The sequence below is a fragment of the Myotis nattereri genome (genome assembly GCF_964212035.1).
Source record: "Myotis nattereri genome assembly, chromosome: 9".
NCBI classification, from domain to species: domain Eukaryota; kingdom Metazoa; phylum Chordata; class Mammalia; order Chiroptera; family Vespertilionidae; genus Myotis; species Myotis nattereri.
This window is the reverse complement of record NC_138084.1, coordinates 9,269,705-9,293,578: the sequence shown is the minus strand read 5'-3', so window position 1 is coordinate 9,293,578 and position 23,874 is coordinate 9,269,705. Positions and strand designations below refer to the sequence as shown.

Genomic DNA, 23,874 nt, shown 5'->3' with positions numbered 1-23,874 from the left:
TGGGGAGGGGCATTCTTGTTAAAAAACTGCAATTCCTGGACCCTACCCTCACCTACTGAAATAGAAATTTTGGGTAAGGGACACTGGGAAGGTGTATTTTTAACTAGCAATCCAGATAATTCTCATGAAAAAAATTTTTTGAGGTCACCGTTCCATGAGAAAGAGAAAAGTAGTCATTGTCCACAGATGAGGCAATATCAGCAAGGTGATAAGAGGGCTGGTTTCTGGCCAATCAAAAAAGGCCCAGCCCCTCAGGCTTCCATCCCCCTAAGACAGTGGTTCTCAACCTTCTGGCCCTTTAAATACAGTTCCTCATGTTGTGACCCAACCATAAAATTATTTTCGTTGCTACTTCATAACTGTAATGTTGCTACTGTTATGAATCGTAATGTATCTGATATGCAGGATGGTCTTAGGCGACCCCTGTGAAAGGGTCATGACCCACAGGTTGAGAACCGCTGCCCTAAGAGGTACCACTTACGACACCCAACTATGAGTCAGGCTTAGTTTCTGACACTACATGTACATGGTTCCATTTACCCTACGAGTAGAGATTATAGTTCCTATTTGATACATGAGAAATCTGAGACTCGGATTAAAAGGTGCCATTGGGTCCCCTAGCTATGACCCAAATTCCAATCCAGTTCTGCTTGGCTACAAAGCCAGGCTCTGTCGTCCATGTCACCCTTCCCAGAATGGAGCCTGCTTCATCTCCAAACAATCATGGGGATAATATATGCTGAGCTGGCTCCCTGAGGGGCATTCTGTTCCAGAGGTCTGAGTTTTTCCCTGCTTGCAACTGAATGAGATGCCAGTGAGCTGCAAAGGGGGCATGTGAATGGAGGCCCCCCTCCCCTGCCCCTTTCTAACCCTCCAGGTGCTAGGAAGGTCTCTTGGCAGATGAGGTTCCCAGTGGTTTCTTGATTGTCCTTCTCCATCTCCCCAAGGGCTCTTGGAAGACTCTTGGAAGAACGTTGCTCTTGGCCCAGAAGCTTTTGGTTTTGCCCCAAGCCAGTAGGAACCAATCAGAAAGCCTAAAGCAGCAGCTGTCTGCATTAATCCATCCAGGGAGGCCCCAAGGGAAGAAGCCCAACTGGTATTGTTATCACAAATGTTTAAAAAGTTACTGACATGAATGGGCAAGTGTGCAAGCACAGGGTGCTTGACATCTGGGTGATCTTGCATCATCTGAGCTGCCTTTGCTTTTTTCCAAGTGCATTGCTATACGTGTCTGGTCACCACTCTGTTGACACTGCTGTTTGGATCAGCTCAGCTAATGAAGCCTCCAGCTAGGGACTGAGGGAGGCAGGGCTGGGGGATTCTCACCTCTGGACTCAGGGCCAGCACAGCTGCCAAAGGCCCCTTCCCACATTGTGACCCTTCCTGGGGCCTGAGGGTATTTCAGCCTCTGTAATCCCTTCCCCTGTAGCACACAAGTTCAAGTAGAGAGAAGGCAGGAGAGGACGGCTAAGCCAGATCTTAAACGTTTTGCTCATCGTAACAACCCCTGAAAGCTTTCATTTATTTATCTTTGTGATGATGAATTATGGAAACAGGTGTATTGAGGGAACGGGGGTGAGGGTGGGTGTGCCTCAGTGTTGTCAACCTCCCTCCATGGCCCCCTTCCTCCAGGAAGAACGAACCCTGATCCCTTCTCTTCTCCCTGCAGGGCACAGCTGGAGGCCACCAGCTCTGAGGAAAATCGTATATTTCAGAAACAAATATGTGGTAGGAAGAAGGCATTAGTGCAGAGGATGTGCTAAGAAAAAAACAGGTTTTCTATGAACTGAATTTTTTTTTTTTTAATTCTTCTACCAGGAAAAAAGTGAGAAGCACATTGCAATTGACCAGAGGAGAGACGACTTTTTTAAATTTAATTTTTAAATTATTTTTTCCATCACCATTTATCCCCACTATGTCCTCTTCCACCTCCAGGCTCGGTGACTGGAGGCCATCTCCTCACTCTTCTCTGCTTTGGAGAGGAGAGACCCTGTGGCCATGCCCACCTCCCGGGGCCTGGAATTGTTTCGCGTGCTAATTGAACTCCTGGGCATGAAGTTCTTGGTGACATGCTAACTTCTGCACCAGGATCTGCCCCACAGCTGTCATGATCGCCTGAGCTTCAACAGGCCTAGTGTCCACACACGATCTGCTTTTGACTGGTTCCTGGCTCCGGCCAATGGCTGAGGCAGGCGGGCCTTTTTGAAGGGGGTCTTTTGGTCCTTTGTCCTGTAGAGAGTGCCTCATCTTTTTTGTACAGTTGCATTCTACAAAAACCAATTCTTCCTCTGGCAGGCGTTGGAGGTATTTCCTCCCGAGGGTGTCTCCTTTACCCCTCACCTGAGGGGGGTGGCTCATCCCTCTGGCTGGTGAGGTCCTCCATTCCGCCAGCCTTTCTTTGTGCTGTCCTGGTTTGGGCCTCCTCTTGTCCTCCCTCTGATCAGTGGGGACCAACATTTTTCTTTGGCTCTGCCCAGGGGCCTTACCTTTTGATATCCCGGGTGCCTGCTGCCCCTGGCTGCTCTGTCTACTCCATATGAGGTTATATGGCCCCTGGGCAGCTGGCATGTCCCCACTGGTTTTTTTCCCCTGGGAACCGCAAAGTGCCCAGTGAGAGGCCAAGAGGTCGGCAGCAAGCAGCACATCCGTGTGAGGGTCTTGCAGGAGCACGTTGGTGACGTCGTCTTGAATGAGCATGCCGGTGGTGTAGTCTTGCAGGAGGACGTCACTGTAACAGTCTGGAAGAAGCAAGCCAGGGGCGTGGCCTGGAAGCTGGCTCCCTGACTCTACCTTCCCTTGGAGCTCAAACTTACTGGCCATCTTTGTTGTAAGGCATGGCTCTTTTAGATCTTGGGCAACTGAGTTTGCAAGTGGTGAGGACCTTTGAGTGGGTCCTGGAGACCCTGATCTCTTCATATCCGTATTAGTGGTTTGAATATTGCCCAGCACGCTGGGTCCCACAATGACTTCCCAAGCAGGGTCCATCTCAGCCTCCTCTGCCTTCCTGGACTCTTCAGCCCTTGAAAAGTGGGATGATACCTTCTTTTCTAGTATCGCTGGCCTCTGGCAGGGATCTTCTGGAGTCTGAGTCCCTTTCTCCTGCTTTGCCTCCTTCCTGGCTACTGTTGAACTTGGATTTGACTTCGGGCTCTTTTTCTTAACATCCATGACAGTACCGTTCTGCTGGGTTTTTCCGTGGAGGATGGGTGTGAGGGACTGAGAAGACAGCCTCTTCTCTTTTTTAATCCGAGGGGCCGCTGAGAGCCCATGGCCAGAACCAGACAGTGTCCCTTCAATGGACTTCTGGCTTTTCTCAAATGACCCCTGGCTGCTTTTCCTTGCATTCACAGAGGTGGTGGGGAGGCGACCTGACTCTTTTGTTATCACCTCTTCTGAAAAGGCCTGAGGAGGTTTTCCCAAGGCCTTGGTGAACTTGGCTTTTGAGTGGACCTCAGGTACACAAGCAGCTGAACTGGGCAAAGGGGACTGTGGAAGGTGCAAATATTGAGCCTCATGTAGCTTGAGATTTATAGGCTCAAAGGCCTGGAGGGACAGGCCACACTCGCACCTCACCTGAAACTTTAGAAAATGTTCTTCCAGCATCTGTCGAGTGCTGGGACTGAGGAAGGAAAGCTCGCAAGAGGTGTTCACGTAATGTTCCCGACTCTCTGAAGTTGCTAGGTTTCTGGTTTCCATGTGAGTGTTGCCCTTGGGAAAAGAATGGTTGTCAGCAAGCCAGGGTTGATCCACTCTCAGAGGGTCCAAGTCCTGATCGATCTGCTCTAACTTCCTGACCAAATGGTTCTGATCTGTGCTTCTGGGTAAGCAAGTTCCTGAGTCACTCTTTGAGGGCTTCCAGTCTCTTTCTGACTTCTTTTTGGAGAGGATTCCCAGAGCCTTCACTACAAAGGTAGCTGAGTCTCTGGAGAGACCTTTTGGGCTCCTCTTCCTCCTACATTGCCGTAGACACCTACTGAAGTCTTTCCTTGGTTGGCCCTTCCCTTGGGACTTTCTCTGGTGCCTGGACTCCATCTTCTGTGGGTCCTGGCTGCTTTTACTTGCAAACACAGAGAGATGCAAGGGCCCCTGCTTATCTTGTACCTGACACCCCTGGGGGTTTTGGCCTTGAGGCTGCTTCAATTCCAGAGACACCTGGACCTTGAAGTGCAGACCGCCAGGCTGCTCATCTTCCACGAGCCTCTTTTGAAGATGTAGCTTCTGGAGATTAGGGCTGATAAAGTCCCTCTGAAAACCAGAAACTGACCCGGGGCCTTGGGAGACCTCACTATGCTGGGGAAGGTTGGGAGTGGGTTGGCTAAAGACGTCCTGAGAACTTTTGGTCACAGAGGGTAAAGCCTTCTCCCTTTTCTGTTGCTTCTGCAACAAGGAACTTTCCAGATGTTGAATTTCATTTGGGATGCAAGGGATATTTTTGTTCTGGGCTGTAGGGCAAGACACCCCAGAGGTCCCCATCTGGTGCAGAGAAGAAGGTGGTCGGATTGAGAGGGAGGATGTGAGATTCTGGGTCTGGGTCTGGATCGGAGCCAGAGGTGGGGGCTGGGAAGGTAGGGGTTGGGCCCCAGGAAGGGGCAAGGGTGGAGCCTGGGAAAGCCCTGCTGGTGCTCTAAGCTGCACTGGAACTGGGAAGTCGTTAGAGTTTCCATTGAATAAAACTGAAAGAGGCTGTAGGTAAGAAGAGCTCTTTGGAACCCAGGCAGTAGCCACCAGGGACTCGCTGTGCAGAGAGGGGAGACCCCAGAAGAGCTGGCTGCATTTCTGCTGGAGATGCTCCTCCAGGAACTTGATATGTGACAACTGCTGAGGACCAGGCACCTGCTCTTGTTTGTCCCTCAGGCTCCAGAAGGGTTGGGGGGTTGGGGTGTCCTGCTCAGCACCCAGGGACTTCCACATACTCCCCAAAGAGCGCAGGTGGCATTCTGGGACCATTTGTTTTGAAAGTGACCCCTCCTTTTCCTTCTCCTTCCACATCTGCAGTTCTGCCCTCTTGGTGAGCAGAACCTCCAGCAGCCTCTGGACTCCAGGGTTGACAAATGAGAGGCTACCAGGCTCTACCTGCCTGTCTGTGGGGCCTCCCCGGAATGAGGCCTTGGGTGGGTGGTGGGACAGGTGCTCTCGCTGGGACTTGCGCTGTGATGAGGTTGAGAGGTACAAGGCTCTGGCAGCCTCCTGCCACCAGGACAGGGCTGGAAGGGGACAGCTTGAGTGGCCAACGCGGGAGATGGCTCGGTTGGGCAGTGCCACAATGGAGTTACTGGGAGGTGAGCTCTTTACAATGGTACCCAGTGGGGTTCCCTTCAAGTCAGACTGGTCTTGATGTTCCGCTGACAGGGTGGAGGCCAGAGGTAGAGGACACAGTGTCAGAGGAGCCGGAGAAGCCAACGGGGATATGGCGGGAGCAGCATCTTCCGCAGGCTCCCCGCCGGGCAGGTGGGCTCCGTCCGGCAGGTGGGCTTCAGCGGGCGCTGCTTTGCACACCTCATCAGGAGAGTCTTGACAGGAGAACTGATGAAGGCCACCCTGTTCAGGGGGCCTCCCCAGGTGGCTGCAGGAGATGGAGGCACAGGCTGCAGCCAGGAGCAGGTGGGCAGGCCTGGCAGTGGCGGGCACCTGGGGCGCAGGGTCCTCCATGGCCCCCAGGCTGACTTCCCCATGCTCCCGCTGTCCCTCACCCCAGGGCCATAGCCAAACCCAAACCCATGGCCCCTCGCCCCCAACCAGGTGAGTCCAAGGCGGCCGGTAAGCCCCGGGGTCCATTAGAGATTCAGGAGAGAAGGGGGAGATGCTTTACCTTCCAAGGAGAGAAATGAGGCTCCGAGCCTCCTCTAGTTCTTGCAGGCACTCTCTGCAGGCTGCAAAGCAGGAGACTGGGTCACATGATGGAGCAGGGCCTGGTGGCCCTTTAAGAGAGACACCTGGGAGAGTGGACTCCGGAGCCCAAGTATCAGGGCCAAGGTCACATGAACCCTGGCAGTGATGGCAAGGCTTGTGACAGGAGGTGCTTTGTCATTTACAAAGTGCTTTCCCATCCTCTACATCCGTGGCCCTCTCAACATCCCTGAGGGTGGGGGGAGACAGGGGGCACCTCGGAGGAATCTGAGCGAAGGTCAACACCGTGCCCACAGTCGGACCTGGAGGTCCCACCTCCCCATCGGGCACTATTGGCCCGAACATCCCTGCTGGGAAGTATCTGCTTTCTGACCTCCTTCCCCAGCTCTGCCGTTGGCATCCTCCAGGCCCTGGCCCTGGGCCGTCGGGGACAGGACAGATGGAGGCCAACTCTCGGGCGCAGGGCTGAGGGGCAGCTCACCTTTCAAAATTCCACTTTTCTTCCTGCTCCTGCTCCTGCTCCTCCTTTTAGGCTCCATTGAACGCTGGGAGACAAGACACAAACGAGGGGCTGGGACCCTGTGCTCACCCTCCTCTCTCTAGACCAGCAGCAGGTGCTCAGAGTTCATGAACAATATGACCTTCTACATGGAACTACTGGGGCTCTCTGGGTTTCCCCCTTTTATTTTTGAAGTGGATCAGCATCATCGCAGGTTTTCTTCTTTGCAAAAAGGAAAGAAAGATTTTCTATTTGAGACCGACCATGGACTTCCTCCATCACTGTTCCTCCACCCAAGAAACACACCGAGAAACTCAGACCTGCAGGCCCGTCGGAGCGCCCTGCGCCACGACTCTGCTTCCTGCGGCCCTAGCCCCACCCCAGCCTCTGCTCCCCGCTCTCAGGGTCTCTGCCCTGCCCTCTGACCAGCCCCCAACAGAGGGGAGGCTCACCGGAGATGCCTGCTGTGGGAGGGAGGCTGGTGAACCAGGGCTCTGGGCCTGTCCCTCACAGCGACCCAACTCTTAGTATCCAATCCTTGGCCACTGGTCACTGCTTTTGGGGCTGTGCCCTAGAGCCCTCCACCACGCCTGGCCTCCTGGTCGGAGATCTTTGCTCAGAAATCCTCCCACCTACTCTAACCCCTGCTCCACATGACTTGTTCCTTGAAGGATGAAGTTTGATTCTCTCCTGCGAACAGGCATTCTGTCCCTTCCCGTCTGGGGCGTCTCTCTAGGTGATTCAGAAAAGTGGATATAAGGTTGGAAAAAAGATCACCTGTTTTTTCTGGGCCCAGGGTGCCTTACCTTCCTGCTGTTTCTATGTTTCGTTGGAGGTGGTAAGGACTGATCTCTCTCCCAGAAATGGACTGTCACAAGGAAGAGCAGCAGTCCACACAGGAGGCCAAAGATGGTATCCAATACCCAGGAAGGGCTGGTGTTCTGCCAGGTAGCAATAACACTTTTCAGAGAAAAGAGGGGGTTCTCCATCATCCGAATCACACTGCTGCCCTCAGGCAACTGAGCGCTGGGAGTGGCTTGTGGCCTAGAGGCCCAGGTTCGCATCACAGGGCTGTGGTCTGGTCACAAAGGGCTCCTGAGTGTGGGGGAGGGGGCAGGAGGGAGTCCAGCCCCTCCCCGCTCCAGGCCTCGCAGCTCCACCCCTCCACTCTCCTGGACCTTCTAGACCAGCGGTTCTCAACCTGTGGGTCGCGACCCCTTTTGGGGGTCGAACAACCCTTTCACAGGGGTCGCCTAAGACCATCAGAAAACACATCTATAATTACATATTGTTTTTGTGACTAATCACTATGCTTTAATTATGTTCAATTTGTAACAATGAAAATACATCCTGCATATCAGATATTTACATTACGATTCAGAACAGTAGCAAGTTATGAAGTAGCAACGAAAATAATTTTATGGTTGGGGGTCACCACAACATGAAGAACTGTATGAAAGAGTCGCGGCATTAGGAAGGTTGAGAACCACTGTTCTAGACCTTCATCAATTTCTATGTATTCCACTTGGAAGCCAGGTATTGCCTGGTTTCTGTGTCTCTTGGCGCTCTTGGCTGGAATCCACCAAACTCCAAATTCATAGCTTTTTTTTTTTTTTTTTTTTTTTAGTATATTTTATTGATTTTTTACAGAGAGGAAGGGAGAGAGATAGTTAGAAACATCGATGAGAGAGAAACATCGATCAGCTGCCTCCTGCACATCTCCCACTGGGGATATGCCCGCAACCCAGGTACATGCCCCTGACCGGAATCGAACCTGGGACCTTTCAGTCTGCAGGCCGACGCTCTATCCACTGAGCCAAACCGGTTTTGGCAATTTCATAGCTTTTGAAAGTCTGAAGTTCCCTTGGGAATTTGGGCTATTTCACAGGGATTGATACTCTCAGAATCTCCTCTGTCCTCAACTCCATTTTTTTTTTCACTGCACAAATTTACTTTTATTTATTTATTTTTTTGTGGGGGGAATATTTAAGTTCTACTCTCAGCAGATTTCAGATATGATGCAGTGTGATCAACTATTAGATCCCCAGGTCTTCTTCATCTTGTAACTGAAAATGTGTACCCTGTGACCAGCCTCTCTCTGCTGATTCCACCAGCCCCAGCCTCTGGCAGGCACTTTTTATTCTTTCTGTGAGTTCACATTTGTGTGTGTGTTTTACTTCCCCATGTAAGTGACAATATGCACTATTTGTCTTTGTCTGTCTGGCTTATTTCACTTAGCATAATGCCCTTCAGTTTCATCCACGTTGTTACAATCTCAACCTATTTTCCCCTGGTAATAAGTTTTACTTTCATCATGCAGAAGTAGACCCTTACTTTATACTTATCTAAGTATTTAAATTTGTCTCTATAATTTATTATTGTTTTCATCAACTTTTGCCGTTTTCCCTTGGAAATAATGATTTGTTATTTAAAATTCACAAAATGAAATAAGTATAATAAAAATATAAAAATTAAAGCTCCAAATGATATGTTTTATAATAGCATTTACACTTCTAAAGTTAGAAAAACTTCACAGACTTATGATACATGCCGTCTACACATACACACACATACATGGCACACACACATTTTGACAGACCAGTTCAGTAGTTTCACACTCAAGAATTAAGCACTTCCTCATTTTCTTTAAATCTTTTATGTTTTGTCTTGACCCTATCTGTTCTATGTGCCCCAAATAGACAGTCTCCATTCTCCAGAAGTTAGAAGCATGTATGTTACACCCAGAAGCCAGGAATGGGTTAGTGGTGGTCAAGTTCTGATCTTAGGAGTGGGCATTGGGACTGGGGGACAAAGGCTTGGGTGGGAGTCTAGTCTTAAGCAGTCCTTTCTTTTTTTTCTTTTTAAATATTTATTGTTGAAACTATTACACAGGCCCTCCTTACCCCCCAGTAACCCCCTTCAATCCACCCCCCACCCCGCCCCAGGCCTTCAGCACCCTATTGTCTGTGCCCATGGGTTATCCATATATACATACAAGGTCTTTGGTTGATTACCTCCCACCCACCCACCCTCTCCCGCCTTCCCTCTGAGATTCCTCACTCTGTTCCATGCTTCCATGTCTCTGGATCCACTCCATTCATCAGTTTATTTTGTTACTTAGGTTCCACATTTGAGTGCCATCATGTGATACATGCCTTTCTCTGACTTATTTCACTTAGCATGATACTCTCAAGGTCTCTCCATGCTGTCTTAAAAGGTAAGAGATTTTCCTTTTTTACTGCTGCCTCGTATTCCATGGTATAAATGTACCACAGCTTTTTTTTATCCACTCATCTACTGATGGGCATTTGAGCTATTTCCAGATCTCGGCTATTGTAAATTGTGCTCATAAGCAGTCTTTTCTGATATTCCTAGTGAGTTCTATACCTATTCACTTTTTCAGAGTATGCCCTGCCTTCCTCCTCCTGCCCCCTGCAGACCTCTGGCCTTGCCTGTACCACAGAGAGAGCGCACTTTGAGTCCTATAGGAAATTCCCTTGTGACATCACTGAATATCCCTTTTGGCAGCGGGAACTGGGGATTTACTTAGGGCTGGTACTTTATAATCACATCATGGTTACTTTTTCTTAATACTTGAAATATAGGCTTAAAAATAATATATGTTCTCTGTTGGTCATTTATAAAGCTTTAAGGAAATGAGAGCATTTCATGTATTTGGCTAAACTGTCATGAATGTTCAGTTCAAGAGCATATCTTCAGCCTCAGTGGTGGTTTTTATCTGTCTACAGTCTCTTCACCCTTTATGATATTGTCAATGGGTCATGACAGTCCCCAGTATGGACAACTAGGATACCTGGGGAGCATGGTGGGTCCAAATCTGGACAACTAAGATCAATGGGGAACATGGTGGGCCCTGATGTCTGCTTCATTTTTAGGGGGCCTTATAACTCTAACCCTAACCCCTAACCCAGCAAGGCTATCATTTAAAATTGAAGGAGAAATAAAAAGCTTCCCAGGGGGCAGGGAGGGGGGGAGCTTCCCAGGGGGCTGAAGGAGTTTGGTACCACCAAACCAGTATTATAAGAAATGTTATAGGGCTTGCTTTAAGAAGAAGAAAAAAAAAAGAAGAGGAAGAAGAAAAACATAGTTTAAAAAAATGCCAAGAAATATGTACCTGTCAATAATCATTTTAAATATAAATGGCTTAAATCCTCCAATCAAAAGACATAGGGTAGCTGAATGAATAAGAAAGCAAGACCCATTTATATGTTGTCTATAAGAGACCCACCACAGAAGGAAAGATACACAAAGACTAAAAGTAAAAGGATGGAAAAAAGATATTTCATGCAAATGGAAATTTTTTTAAAAGTTTGGGTAGCAATACTTATATCTGACAAAATAGACTTTAAAACAAAGGCTATAGTAAGAGACAAAAAAGGACACTACGTAATGATAAAAAGAGCAATCTCACAAGAGGATATAACTATAAACTTTCATGCAGCCAATGTAGGAGCACTTAATATGTAAAGCAAATCCTGATGGACATAAAGGGAGATATTGACAGTAACACAGTCATAGTACGGAATTTTAACACCCCATTGACATCAATGGATAGATCTCCCAGACAAAATTAAGGAGGAGACAGCAGCCTTAAATGACACACTAGATCAAATGGATTTTCTAGTAATTGATATCTTCAGAGCATTTCACCCCAAAGCAGCAGAATATACATTCTATTCAAGTGTACATGGAATGTTTTCCAGGATAGACCACATGTTAGGACACAAAACAAGCCTCAATAAATTTAAGAAGATTAAAATCACATCAAGCATCTTCTCTGACCATAATGGAACAAAACTAGAAATCAACCAAAGAAAATTATTGAAAAAGACACAAAGTCATGGAGACTAAATAACATGTTACTAAACAATGAATGGGTTAACAATGAGATCAAGACAGAAATCAGAAATTACCTTGAAACAAATAAAAATGAGAACACAACAACCCCAAATCTATGGGACACTGCGAAAGACGTCCTAGGAGGACGTCACAGCATTACAGGCCTACCTCAAGAAACAAGAAAAATCTCAAATAGCACTTTAATTTTATACTTAAAGGATTTGGAGGCGGGAGACCATAGTGACTCCCTATTTATTACATTAGAGCAGAAATAAATAGAGTTTAAAAGAAATACAAAAGATCAATGAAACCAAGAACAGGTTTTTTAAAAATTTAAATAAGATTGACAAACCTTTAACCAGACACCTCGGGGTGGGGGGAAGAGGACCCAAATAGATAAAATCAGAAATGAGAGAGAAGTAACCATTGACACCAGATAAATACAAAGGATTTTAAGAAAATATTAAAAAGAACTATATGCCAACAAATTTGACAATAGAGAGGAAATGGATAAATTCCTACAAGCATAATCTTTTGAAACTGAATCAGGAAGAATCAGAGAATCTGAATGGGCAGATTACAACTAGTGAAATTGAAACAGTAATTTAAAAACTCCCAACAAATAAAAGTTCTGGACTGGATGGCGTCACCGGTGAATTTCATCAAACATTCAAAGACCAACTAACACTTATTTTTCTCAAACTATTTCAGAAAATCCAAGAGGAGGGACAACTCCCAAGCTCATTTTATGAGGCCAGAATTACCCTAATTCCAAAACAAGATAAATACACTACAAAGAAAGAAAATTATAAACCAATATCCCTGATGAATATAGCTGCTAAAATTCTCAGCAAAATGTTAGCAAACCAGATCTAGCAATACATTAAAAAGATCATGCCCTGGCCAGTTTGGCTCACTGGATAGAGCGTCAGGCTGGGGACTGAAGGGTCCCAGGTTCGATTCCAGTCAAGGGCATGTACCTTGGTTGCAGGCACATCCCCAGTGGGGGGTGTGCAGGAGGCAACTGATCGATGCTTCTCTCTCATCAATATTTCTAACTCTCTATCGCTCTCCCTTCCTCTCTGTAAAAAATCAAATATATATATATATATGAAGATCATATACCATGACCAAGTGAGATTTATTCTGGGGAGGCAAGATTGGTAAAATATCTGCAAATCAAGAAACGTGATGCACCACATAAACAAAATGGAAAATAAAAACCACATGAGCATATCAGTAGATGCAGAAAAATACTTAATAAAATCCAGCACCCATTTATGATAAAAACTCAGCAAAGTGGGAATATGCCATTGGGAATAGAGGGCATATTGTAATAAATGTAATAAATGCCATATGTGACAAAACCACAGCAAACATCATACTCAATGGGCAAAAAGTAAAAGTGTTTCCCTTAAGATTAGGACCAAAACATGGATGTCCGCTTTCACCACTCTTATTTAACAAAGAAGTGGAAATCCTATCCACAGCCATCAGACAAGAAGAAGAAATAAAAGGCATCCAAATTGGAAGGGAGGAAATATAACTGTCACTATTCACAGATGACATGATATTGTACATAGAAAACCCTAAAGACACCACCAAAACAAAGTACCAGATCTAAGAAATAATTCTGGCAAGATAGCAGGATACAAAATTAATATTCAGAAATCAGAGGCATTTCTATACACCAATAATAAACTATCAGCAAGAGAAAGTAAGAAAACAATACAATTTACTGATGCTGTGCAAAAAAGAATAATGTACCTAGGAATATATTTAACTGAGAAGGTAAAAGACCTGCATTCAAAAAACTATAGTACATTGAAGAAAGAAATTGAGGGAGATACAAGTAAGTGCAAGCATATACCATGTTCATGGATTGGAAGAATTAACATCAATGAAATGTTCCTACTACCCAAAGCAAACCATAGATTCAACACAATTCCCATTAAAATACAATGGCATATTTCACGGATCTAGAACTAATATTGCAAAAATTTATATGGAACCCAAAAAGATCCCAAATAGTCTCACCAATCTTGAGCAAGAATAACATTAGAGATAGCACAATACATGATATCAAACTATAATACAAGGCCCTAGTGGTCAAAACAGCTGGGTATTAGCTTAAGAACAGGCATATAGATCAATCAAACAGAACATAGAGCCCAGAAATCAACCCAGATCAATTCATACTTAACAAAGGTGGCAAGAACATATAATGGGATGAAGAGTCTCTTCAATAGATGGTGTTAATAAATAATCTGATGAACAGAATAAACTGGTGAATATAATAGAATCAGGGGCATAGAAAGGGAGTGGACTGACTATTCTCGGGGGGAAAGGGGTGTGGGGGGTGCAGGAAAAGACTGGCCAAAATCGTACACCTATGGATGAGGACAGTGGCAGGGGGTGGGGGGGTGGTGGGGTTAGGGCAGAGGGTGGGGTGGGAACCGGGTGGAGGGGAGCTATGGGGGGAAAAAAGAGGAACAATTGTAATAATCTGAACAATAAAGATTTAATTAAAAAAATAAAACATAAAAAAATAGATGATGTTGAAAGAATTGGGCAGGTACATGGAAAAAAATATGAAACTAGACCACCAACTGACACCATACACAAGAATAAACTCAAAATGGATAAAAGACATAAATATAAGTCGCAAAACCATAAAAATCCTAGAAGAAACTATGGGCATTAAAATCTCAGACATGTCTCATAGCAGTATTTTTTCTGATATGTCTCCTTGGGTAAGAAAAAGGAACAATGGGACTACATCAAACTAAAAAGCTTCTGCACAGCAAAAGAAACCATCAACCAAATGGAAAGAGAGCCCACCATAGGGGGGAACATATATGCCAATGATGCATCTGATAAAGGGTTGATTTCCAAAATTTATAAAGAACTCATACAACACCAGGAAGACAAGCAATCCCATTAAAAAATGGGTAAAAGACCTGAATAGACACTTCTTCACAGAGAACATACAGATGGCCAATGGACATATGAAAAACTGCTAAACATTACTAATTATCAGAGATGCAAATTAAAATCACAATGAGACGTCACCTCACACCTGCCAGAACGGCTATCATAAATAAAATCAACAAACAAGTGGTGGCGAGGATGTGGAGAAAAGGAAACCCTGGTGCACTGTTGGTGGGAATGCGAGCTGGTGGTTTCCTCAAAAAATGGAAAATGGAGCTGCCTTTTGACCCAGGTGGCTGTCCACCCGGCCTCCCCGTTATGGATACTTCCCCTTTCCTTCGGTCACACCACGCCAGTCCTTTGTAAAATCTTTCTCAGACACACATTTGGCTCTCAGCAGCCTGAATATAAATTTAAGATCTAAAGCACATGTAAGGATACTTATTTCTACTCTTGGCTTTTATAGTGTTATTGTCTCTTATTTATTCATTGAACATTTATTGGGCATGGGGAATAAATGCATCATAGACCGTGGCTGCTGACGCCCTGAGAATTCACTACCTCAATTCTAGAGTCTGGCAAAACCATATACAGATGTTGTATTATAAATTTGTACCCCTGAAATGTATATAATGTTATTAACCAATGTTGCCCCAATCAATTTAATAAAAATTAAATAAATGAATGAATAAATAGTAAAATTTAAATCTTTTTCATTAAATTGAGGAAGAGGGAGAGATAGAAACATCAATGATGAGAGAGAATCATTGATCGGTTACCTCCTGCACGCCCCCTACTGGGGACAGAGCCTGCAACACTGGCATGTGCCCCAACCAGGAATCAAACTGGCGACCTTTCAGTGCACAGGACCATGTCCAACCAACTGAGCCCCACCCACCAGGGTGTAAAAAATTTTTTAAATGGAACAGAAACGTGGAGGATGAAGGTCTTCCAGAGACAAATGAGCTCTCAACAAGCAGACACAGAAGGGCCTTCGAGGTAATTGGCCTTTAAATGGGTTCAGAGATTCGAAAGGGGCTCCCGGTGTTCATAAAGAAGGATCTGGGTTAAGGCTGGGCCGTGAGCTGGAAGAGCATTGAGAGCAGCCACCTTCCTCGTCATCACGGGTATTTACTGAACGCGGACTATGCTGCCGAAACTACGCCAGGCCTCGACATACACGATGTCATTTAATGTCACAGCAGCCCTGGGATGTACTGTATAAAATCGTCCCCTTCTGGAAGATGATGAAATTGAGCCTCAGAAGAGGTGAGGTAATTTGCCTGAGGCCCCATGGTTATAAGGGGATGGGATTGGTTCGGGAATCCAACTCTGTCAGACTGGAAATCCTGGTCTCTTCTTCTGTGACAGTAAGCACTGCTACGGCGCTGACTGTTAAGTTCCTCTACATCTTATTTCCATTTCACACCCTGTGGAGGGAAATCAGGAACCTCGATTTCAGAAGACCATTTGTGTCTGGCATCCATGTCTTTAGGACAATTTCCTGTATTTGCTATGTTGTCCTCCCCTGTGAGGTGGGGACACAGTAGTCATGGGGACCAAATGAGATCATGCCTCCAGAATTTCCAAACAAACTGATTCTAATTGAGTCCTCGATTCTGAAGCTGACAGCTTTCAGGAGTATCTCTCATCACCCAGGTGTCCATGTTCGGAGTGTCCTGTGGGCGTGTCACTGATGTCACCAAGTCTCCAGGCTCTGAGCTGGCTCACTATCACCAAGCCTTCATGCCACAACAGGAAAATGATGAGATAGCGACTGGTGTTTCAGTAAGAAACGCCAATAAGTTTCTATCTCAGGTCCTATCCAGGAGACAGCGTCATGAAATACAACGTGGAGGCGAATTTGGCGTTAGGTAAATCAGGGTGTGAAGGTTAGCTCTGCCCTTTCCAGCTGTGTGACCTTGGGAGGGCTACTTAACCTCTCTGGGCCTGTATAAATAACTGAATAGTAATAGCTACTTCACAGCTTCGTTAGGAGGATTACTATATGATATAATGATGTCAAGAGCTTAACACAGAGCCTAGTCCATAGGAAATACTAAATGCTCATTATTATTATTACATGCAAAAATAAAAAAATAAAAACAGCAATCCCTACTATGAGATTTGTCTTATAGGAATAAACAATTATCTTAAAAGACTTTTCTTCCCTGCTGTCTTTAACAAATCAGTCAGCTCTTGGAGTCTTGTTCAGCGAGCGTGTCCGGTGTGCATACGTGCAGGGGCTTGGCACCCCAAGGCCAGCAGTTTAAACAAGGTGTGCTAGCCCGGAACGTGAGATGAGGCATTGGGAAAGCCGATTTGAAATGTGCAAGTAAAAAGTAATTTGGCAAGGAGGTAGAATCAGGAGAACTGACTCACCCTGAGCCTCAGTTTCCCTGTCTGCGTGAGAAGGGCGCTGGGCCCACATGCTGCTCTCTTGCATCTCTGACCTTCAGGTAAAGCAATCTGATTCTGACAGAGCCATCTTTGCTCATGCGTTCCCCCAGCAACTCCTAGTCCTGCGTGGCCTGGGAACGCCTGGTGCCCCTCTCTGGATGGATTTTGCGGGACTCATGCATGCCCACCGGCTAGGGTACATCTGCACTACCCACTAAGCCTTCCTAGGGCCCACCAGTTCCAACCTCTCCCAGCTCCCTATGTACTAGAATGTAACCACAGGAGATAAAATTCCTCCTGGTGTTCCCTGAAGAGAGGAGAAATCTCTAAACAAGGTACCTGTCGGTTTCCAGCAGAAACTGCCCACGTTGTTCGGAAAACAATTTTCCTTTTTTACTCCACAGCGTTGGAGAATCATTCTTTTTCAGGTTCGGGCAATAAAACTTGGCTCCCACCCCCTCCCCCACAGTGAAAGCTTGCTTTGGGGTTTAGGAAACATCGCCACCTGGTGGAATGACATTGAAATAATTCGACTGAGACCAATGGCTTTCTAGTCTCCAAAAAGGTGAAGTCACAGAATCCCATCAAGAAAGAGCTAGAAGGCTCCGTGGAGCTTGGATCCCACTTCTTTACTGAGTAATGGAAGTGTTGTACAGAGATGGTCTGTGAATGTCAAGGCTAGAACCCAGATCCACGGACCCTGTGAGAAATCCAGCCCTCTCCCATCTCTGTAACCGCCTCAACAGACACTTACCCCATGCGTTAGCCTAAAATGAATTCAGAATAAAGACTAGCATGGTCATAATCGTTTTCACCCTGCACGTTCCCGCTTGCTGTTCATCAGCTTCATGTGCTTGATCAGTCAGCTCGTCCTCCTAATTCTTCAGGCCAACAGGAAGCGTATGACATCATCGTGGGAGATGCTCTCACGTCTGTTTGGAATGTGGGGGTCCTGAAGGTAGTAAGGGCGTTGAGTATGAATAGAAATCCTGACTGTTTATGCAGAGGGTGAACATCCATTATTGTGCCAATGAAGCCATCTTATTATCGGCGCGGTCATTTCCGCTTCTATATTTGCATCTCACTTTGCTTTAATCTATTTAAAATTATTTAATCTTTATAAACACCCTATGGTGGGAATAACTAGTCATTACTGATAAGGAAATGGAGGCTCAGAGAAGTTAAGCAATTTTCCTGAGGCCACACAGCTACCAGTGAGAACACTGACACTCGAAAGAAGGGAAGACACTTACATTGAAGCTACCGTGGTGCTTGTGACACAGCTCTCCAGGGCTCTCCGCTGGGGAGGAGCAAGTTCACTCGGTTCTTGTTCTTCCAGCCTGGCCATTGCAGAAGCACCCAGTGTTCCCGTGGCCGCCATTGCTATTTGCTTGGCTGTAGAACACACTAGAACAGTGATGGCGAACCTATGACACGTGTCAGAGGTGACACGCGAACTCATTTTTTTGATTTTTCTTTGTTAAATGGCATTTAAATATATAAAGTAAATATCAAAAATATAAGTCTTTGTCTTACTATGGTTGCATATATCAAAAAATTTCTCTATGTGACACGGCACCAGAGTTAAGTTAGGGTTTTTCAAAATGCTGACGCGCCAAGCTCAAAAGGTTCGCCATCACTGCACTAGAAAGTCATATGACTTACATTTTAATTTAAAACTGGTGTGAAGAAAGTTTGCCAAATATCACCATGGCTTCTCTGAGAAAGAGTGACACAGCAAGAAGCACTCACTGTAGCAGCGGCCACGAGCCTGTGTCCATGGGACTAGTAAGAGGGCTTTTTGTCATTTACTACCCAAACCATTTCAAGTAATGCTTTTATAAATGCCCCGACAAAGAAGAGTCTTTGTGCCTCCTCGCTGTTTAAAAATATTTTTATTGATTTCAGGGAGGGAGAGGGAGAGAGAGATAGGAACATCAAGGATGAGAATCATTGCTCGGCTGCCTCCAGCCCTCCCCCTACTGGGGATCAAGCCCGAAACCCGGGCATGTGCCCTTGACTAGAATCAAACCCGGGACCCTTCAGTCCGCAGGCCGACGCTCTACCCACTGAGCCAAACCGGCCAGGGCTATGCCTCCTCATTTTATAAATACACCAAAACCTAATCCTCGGGCACTTCTCCTCTGTATCTGATCTCCCTCAACAATGGGGTAATCCAGTCTCATGCCTTCAAATGCCATCTACCTACTGGTGATTCCTAAATATGCACCCACAACCTAACCTCTCCATATGCATTTCGGACTCATATATGCAGCTGTCTACTCCACACCCCAACGTCTCGGGCATCAAACTAGCATGTCCACTTCAAAACTCTGGGTTTTCCCCAAACACTACAAATCAGCAAACATTACAAACCAAGCACCGCAGATCAAGGCTTGGTTTATTGTTTTGTTGACCTAGGGCTGGCAAACGTTATTCTGTAAAGAGCCAGATAATGAATGTTTTCAGCTTTGCGTTCATACAGTCTGTGTCTAACTTGCAGATGTGCAAAAATAACCATAGGCAACACAGGAAGCCAATGGGCAGGCTACATGCCAATAAACTTTACTCACAACAACAGATCGGGCCCACGGACCATGGATTATTGACCCCTGGTCGAGACTTTTAACACAGTGATGGAGAAATGTTAAAAATTCAGATTAAATTTTAACCTGTGTCTATAATCAACCTGTTGTGAATAGCGCAGGCAATTGAGTGCCCAAAATCCTGATATTCGAAAACTGTCTTTCCGTTCAGCAAAGACATTGCTCATGTCACAGACAAATGATTGAAGGCCTGACCTACAGCTTTCCCGTTTCACTTTTCTCTTACTTCGTTACAAAGGGAAATATCAACTTAAACTCATGTGAAAAACTACACTTCTTCATGGATTGAAATCATAGACTGGCTACACTCCGGATATAAGAGCCCAGAGCAAAAAAGAGCATTCTGTGGGAATCCAATGGCTATCAGGAATTTACAATAAAGAATATTTTATCATCTGGAGTTATTTGTAAATTGTGTTTACACATTATTTATGTGAAATAAATACTTACCTGAACACCACTTTCTTTATGTACTTCAAACTATTTGTTAAAATCTGGACGAGGGAACACGGGATTTTGCAACCTTTGAGAACAATGTGCCATAAGCAACAGTTGTTCTTCCCCCTCGCCCCCACCCCCACTTACCCTAGCCCTCTCCCGATGGCAGCTCAGAGAAGGTCCCCAAGGAACACAGCCCGCATTCCCAAGGGAGTCCCTTGTCTAGAAGCCACGGGATCTGCAGATCCCTGAATCCCCTTTGCAAACTGAGCCTCAGAGCTTCCCTTGGAGACATGCATCCTCAAGTCCCTACCTACCCCTCGTGGGAGGCAAATCCTATTTTCAAACCAAATCTGGGTACATGGTCACACAATGTTGGTACACATGGAAACTAATAATGTTGCAGGAAATGTAGGTCATATTCTCCAACTGCGTAACGTCTGCCCCCAGGACCAAGAAGTTCATTCGTGAGAAGGTTTAAAAACATTGACCGATAAAATTCATGAAGATCAATTACTTATTCGGACAGATTATTTGGACTGAAAAAATAATAAAAATAATTTCAAATGCGTTTCTATTGCTCCTGAGAAAGACAATGTCTGGCCAGGATGAGAATGGGGTGAATCTAAGTCTGTTTTAGGAAAATGCAGCCTAGTTCTAGGACCATTAAAGGCCTTGCTTGGGGCTGGGGGTGGGGGTGGGAAGGGGGGTTGGAGTCAAATAGTCAAGAACTGCAGCCCTGGAGTCGGGGAGAACTGGATATGCTTCCAGAGCTTCTATGACTTCCTCGAGTTTCATTTTGGTTTGGGGCCTTGTTTACCTTCCTACTGTCTTTATTAGGCTGTGAGCCCTCAAAGGCAGTGGCTGCGTTTCCTTCTCACATCCCAAATGACTGACATACTGCTCGTGTGTTGTAGGAGCGAGCATGGCACCGGGAAGACAGAGATTCTTCGTAATTATTGGGTGGTGGCTTCGCATCCCAGCCACCGCGCTGGGAGAGAAGAGGCGCCCTGGCACAGAGGAAAACGCAGCTTTGTGTTAGCTCTGTCACCACCAGAGCTGGCTTCAGACCCCGGCTCTGCTCCCCATGACCTTGAGCAAGCCCTCTTGCCAAACGCCTCCTGGCCCGCCCCCCCCCCCCCCCCACTTTTCCCCCATCCCCACCTGTACCCCTCGTGCGAAGCAGCCATCACCTCGGGTGTAATGTCTGGAGCAGCCTCCTCTTGGCTTTGCCTGTGTCCACTTCCATCCCCTCCGCAGTCGTGCCCCCACAACAACCAGAATGTGTTTTGACACAGCAAATCTCATCCTTTCAGTCCATCGCGCCCTCGTGTTCTTGGAGGTCATGTGCAGGCTCCATACGGAGCACACAGGCCCTCCGTGACCTGCTTCCTGACCTGGGGCCCGTCCAGCTGCCTGCCTCACACGCGGCTCTGGCCACACCTGCCCTTCTGTCTCTCCCTTACTCAGAGCCCCTCTCTGCCTCTGAGCCTTCGCTTGTGCTCTTCCTCCTCTCTCCCTTCCGACTGATCTTCAGTCCTAAGGCAGGACCTCCCAAAATTCGCCTCTGACTCCTCAGCCTGGGACACGGCAGCTCACACTTCTTTTTCACAGCACTGTCTCAAATGTATTTCATAAACTAGTTACAAAATCATGTGTTTCATGCCTGTTGCTCTTGGCTGGACCAGACACTTGGCGAGGCCAGGGACATGTGTGTCTGCCCCTGCAGGATCCCCAGCACCTAGCACACAGTAGGTGCTCAGGAAGTGCGTTGAATGAATCGCCGGAGAAGCTTTAATCTCTGAAACTGTCTCCTCATTTACAAACGGCAATAATGCCCACTTCACAGGATTGCCGTAAAGACTGAATCAGAAACACCATGGTAAAGCCCTGCCATGGTGTCTTGTATACGGTAGACAATAAATGTTTGTTGAGTGACTATAAGCACTCCAGCATATAAAATGGCACCTCTTGAAATGGGCCTAGTGTGAAGACGAGGCTGGTAATTAGAAACCTGTGAAGGTTTCTTTATTAGGTGATTAATGCAGCATAAACCTTGGGTGTTGAGGCTAAGGTATTATTAAGACAGTGCTGTTGATTGGCACTTGTCAGGCATGGGCCGTGGCCTCATGCCAGCTGAGGACATGCAGTACTGTTGTCCTAGGGGATGGGTTCACCAAGAGCTGGGAGGCGGGCAAGAAGGGGGGTTCTCTTTGGTTGGGAAGTGCCAGGGGAGTCCTGGTATACAAAGAAAGGCACAATGATGCTTCTAGGCTGGTGACTTCAAAACTCAGTCCAGGACTCTAATAATTTACCTCTTGCTCTTTCTCAGGAAGTTTGTAGATGGTGAGTTCAACCAAAGCAAGGAACAGAACGGCATGGGATATGGACCCAGTTGTTCCAACACAGAAACTGGGCGACTGAAATTGCTGGGGAGACAGAGAGGAGATGGGAAAACCCAGGAAGACAGTGGAGCAGCTGGCAGGAAGGGCCACTGATCAGGGTGGAGGATTCTGGGAGAGATTGCACCAGGGGAGATGATACAGCTACTAGACTATCTGATGGGAGGACTGTACAGAGAGAAGAGTGGAAGAAAAGAGATGGGAGAAGCTCAGCCAATGTGGCTGAGTGGTTGAACGTCATTTGATTCCCGGTTAGGGTACATGCCTGGGTTGTGGGCTCGCTCGATCCTCTGTGGGTCATACAGGAGGCAGTCAATCATATTTCCATCTCTCTATCCCTCTCCCTTCCTCTCTCCAAAATCAATAAAACCTATTTTTTAAAAAGAGTTGAGGAGAGATATTTAGAAAATGAAATGAAGGGAAAATGAGATAGTTGTGAATGCCACGGTGAGATGGGAGTGAGGGAGGAGAGGAGGAGTTGTAAAAGAAAATATATATACTCCTAGCACATTATGTGGCTCAGCTATGAGCACTATTTGTGTAGTTATTATGTAAACACTGACCCCAGACTCACCCCAAAATGGGGCCATTACTACCTGGAGGATGGGGAAGGGGGATTATATGTTTAGTGGTGAGAGTGGGCACAGGGGGAAGAGGGCACTGGAAAGGATCTAAGTCCTCATTTTTAATGGCAAAACTCAACAGACTCAATAAAATAAATAAACTAAATTAATAAAGCCATTTAAGCATTTTTTTTTTTTTAGAAACATGGAGGTACAAATCCAGAACAGCACCTGAGAGGCTGAAGGGTACAGGGAGGGAAGAAAGAGAGTTCGGGCCACTGTTGGCCATTCTAAGCCTATAGCAGCGGTTCTCAACCTGTGAGTCGCGACCATCGGAAAACACATATAGCATATCAGATATTTACATTACGATTCATAACAGTAGCAAAATTATAGTTATGAAGTAGCAATGAAAATAATTTTATGGTTGGGGGTCACCACAACATGAGGAACTGTATTAAAGGGCTGTGGCATTAGGAAGGTTGAGAACCACTGGCCTATAGGAAGTACTATTTGAACGTCTTAAACTATGAACACGTATGTGTTTGGTAAAACAAATAACAATACATTGAAAGTAACCAAGGCTGAGAAATGGCCAGCAGTGTTGGAGTCATTTATTTTTTCTATTTCTATATTTCTCAAATGGTTCTGGGTGTCCACCTGGCTCTTTCATACAAAAGAAAAACAAAATCAGCTTTTGAGACCTAAAGAAGAACACCAGGCTTGAACAGGAAGAGGAATGGAAAAGCCTGGCTTGAAGAGAATGTTAGAAGGAGAAAGCTTTCCATGGTGATGGAGGGTTCTGCTTGGTCCAGCGGAGCCCCTTCCTTCCTCTCCATCCCTGCCCACCAGCCCCCCATCCCTGAAGCACGTTAGCATCCAGGTCCCCCCAACCATAGGACCTTGGGGACTCTCTGCACCTCTGCCTCGCTGTGTCCCAGGGCTGAGTCAGTGGGTGACCTCACAGTCACAGGGCCCGCGCGCCTGTGTAACTCCCCTTCACAGCACCCAGCTCAGGGCAGGGGCAATTAGAGCTAAAAATACCTAATGAAGATGCAGAGGAAAGGCAGTAAACCTGTCAGGTGATGCACGTGAGCTGCTGAGTCTCGTAGACCGCTCTGAGTCCTCGCTCCACACCTACGAGCTGCTGGCTGGCTGCAGGACCCGGGCAGGGCACTTCCCTCTCTGTTTACTTGTCTGCAAAGAGCAGGTTAAGAGCCTCCATCACCGGGTTGTTGTGAAGGTTCCCTGAGATAACGCAGGGCTCCTGGCACACACTGCATGTCCAATGCCCAGCAACAACTTTGAGGACCTGCACTCGTTTGTGG

The 23,874-nt window shown here is 46.3% G+C and overlaps 1 protein-coding gene across 1 annotated transcript; it reads right to left on the bottom strand.

Moving 5' to 3' along the window:
• Positions 1 to 2,034: 2,034 nt before the first annotated feature.
• Positions 2,035 to 7,335, bottom strand: SPATA31E1 (SPATA31 subfamily E member 1; the record flags this gene model as incomplete). Its single annotated transcript, XM_081099296.1, has 4 exons — positions 2,035 to 5,563; positions 5,810 to 5,870; positions 6,329 to 6,392; positions 7,153 to 7,335. 4 exons carry the CDS (start codon positions 7,333 to 7,335, stop codon positions 2,035 to 2,037), a joined length of 3,837 nt encoding a protein of 1,278 aa, XP_080955422.1.
• Between the last annotated feature and the right edge of the window lie 16,539 nt (positions 7,336 to 23,874).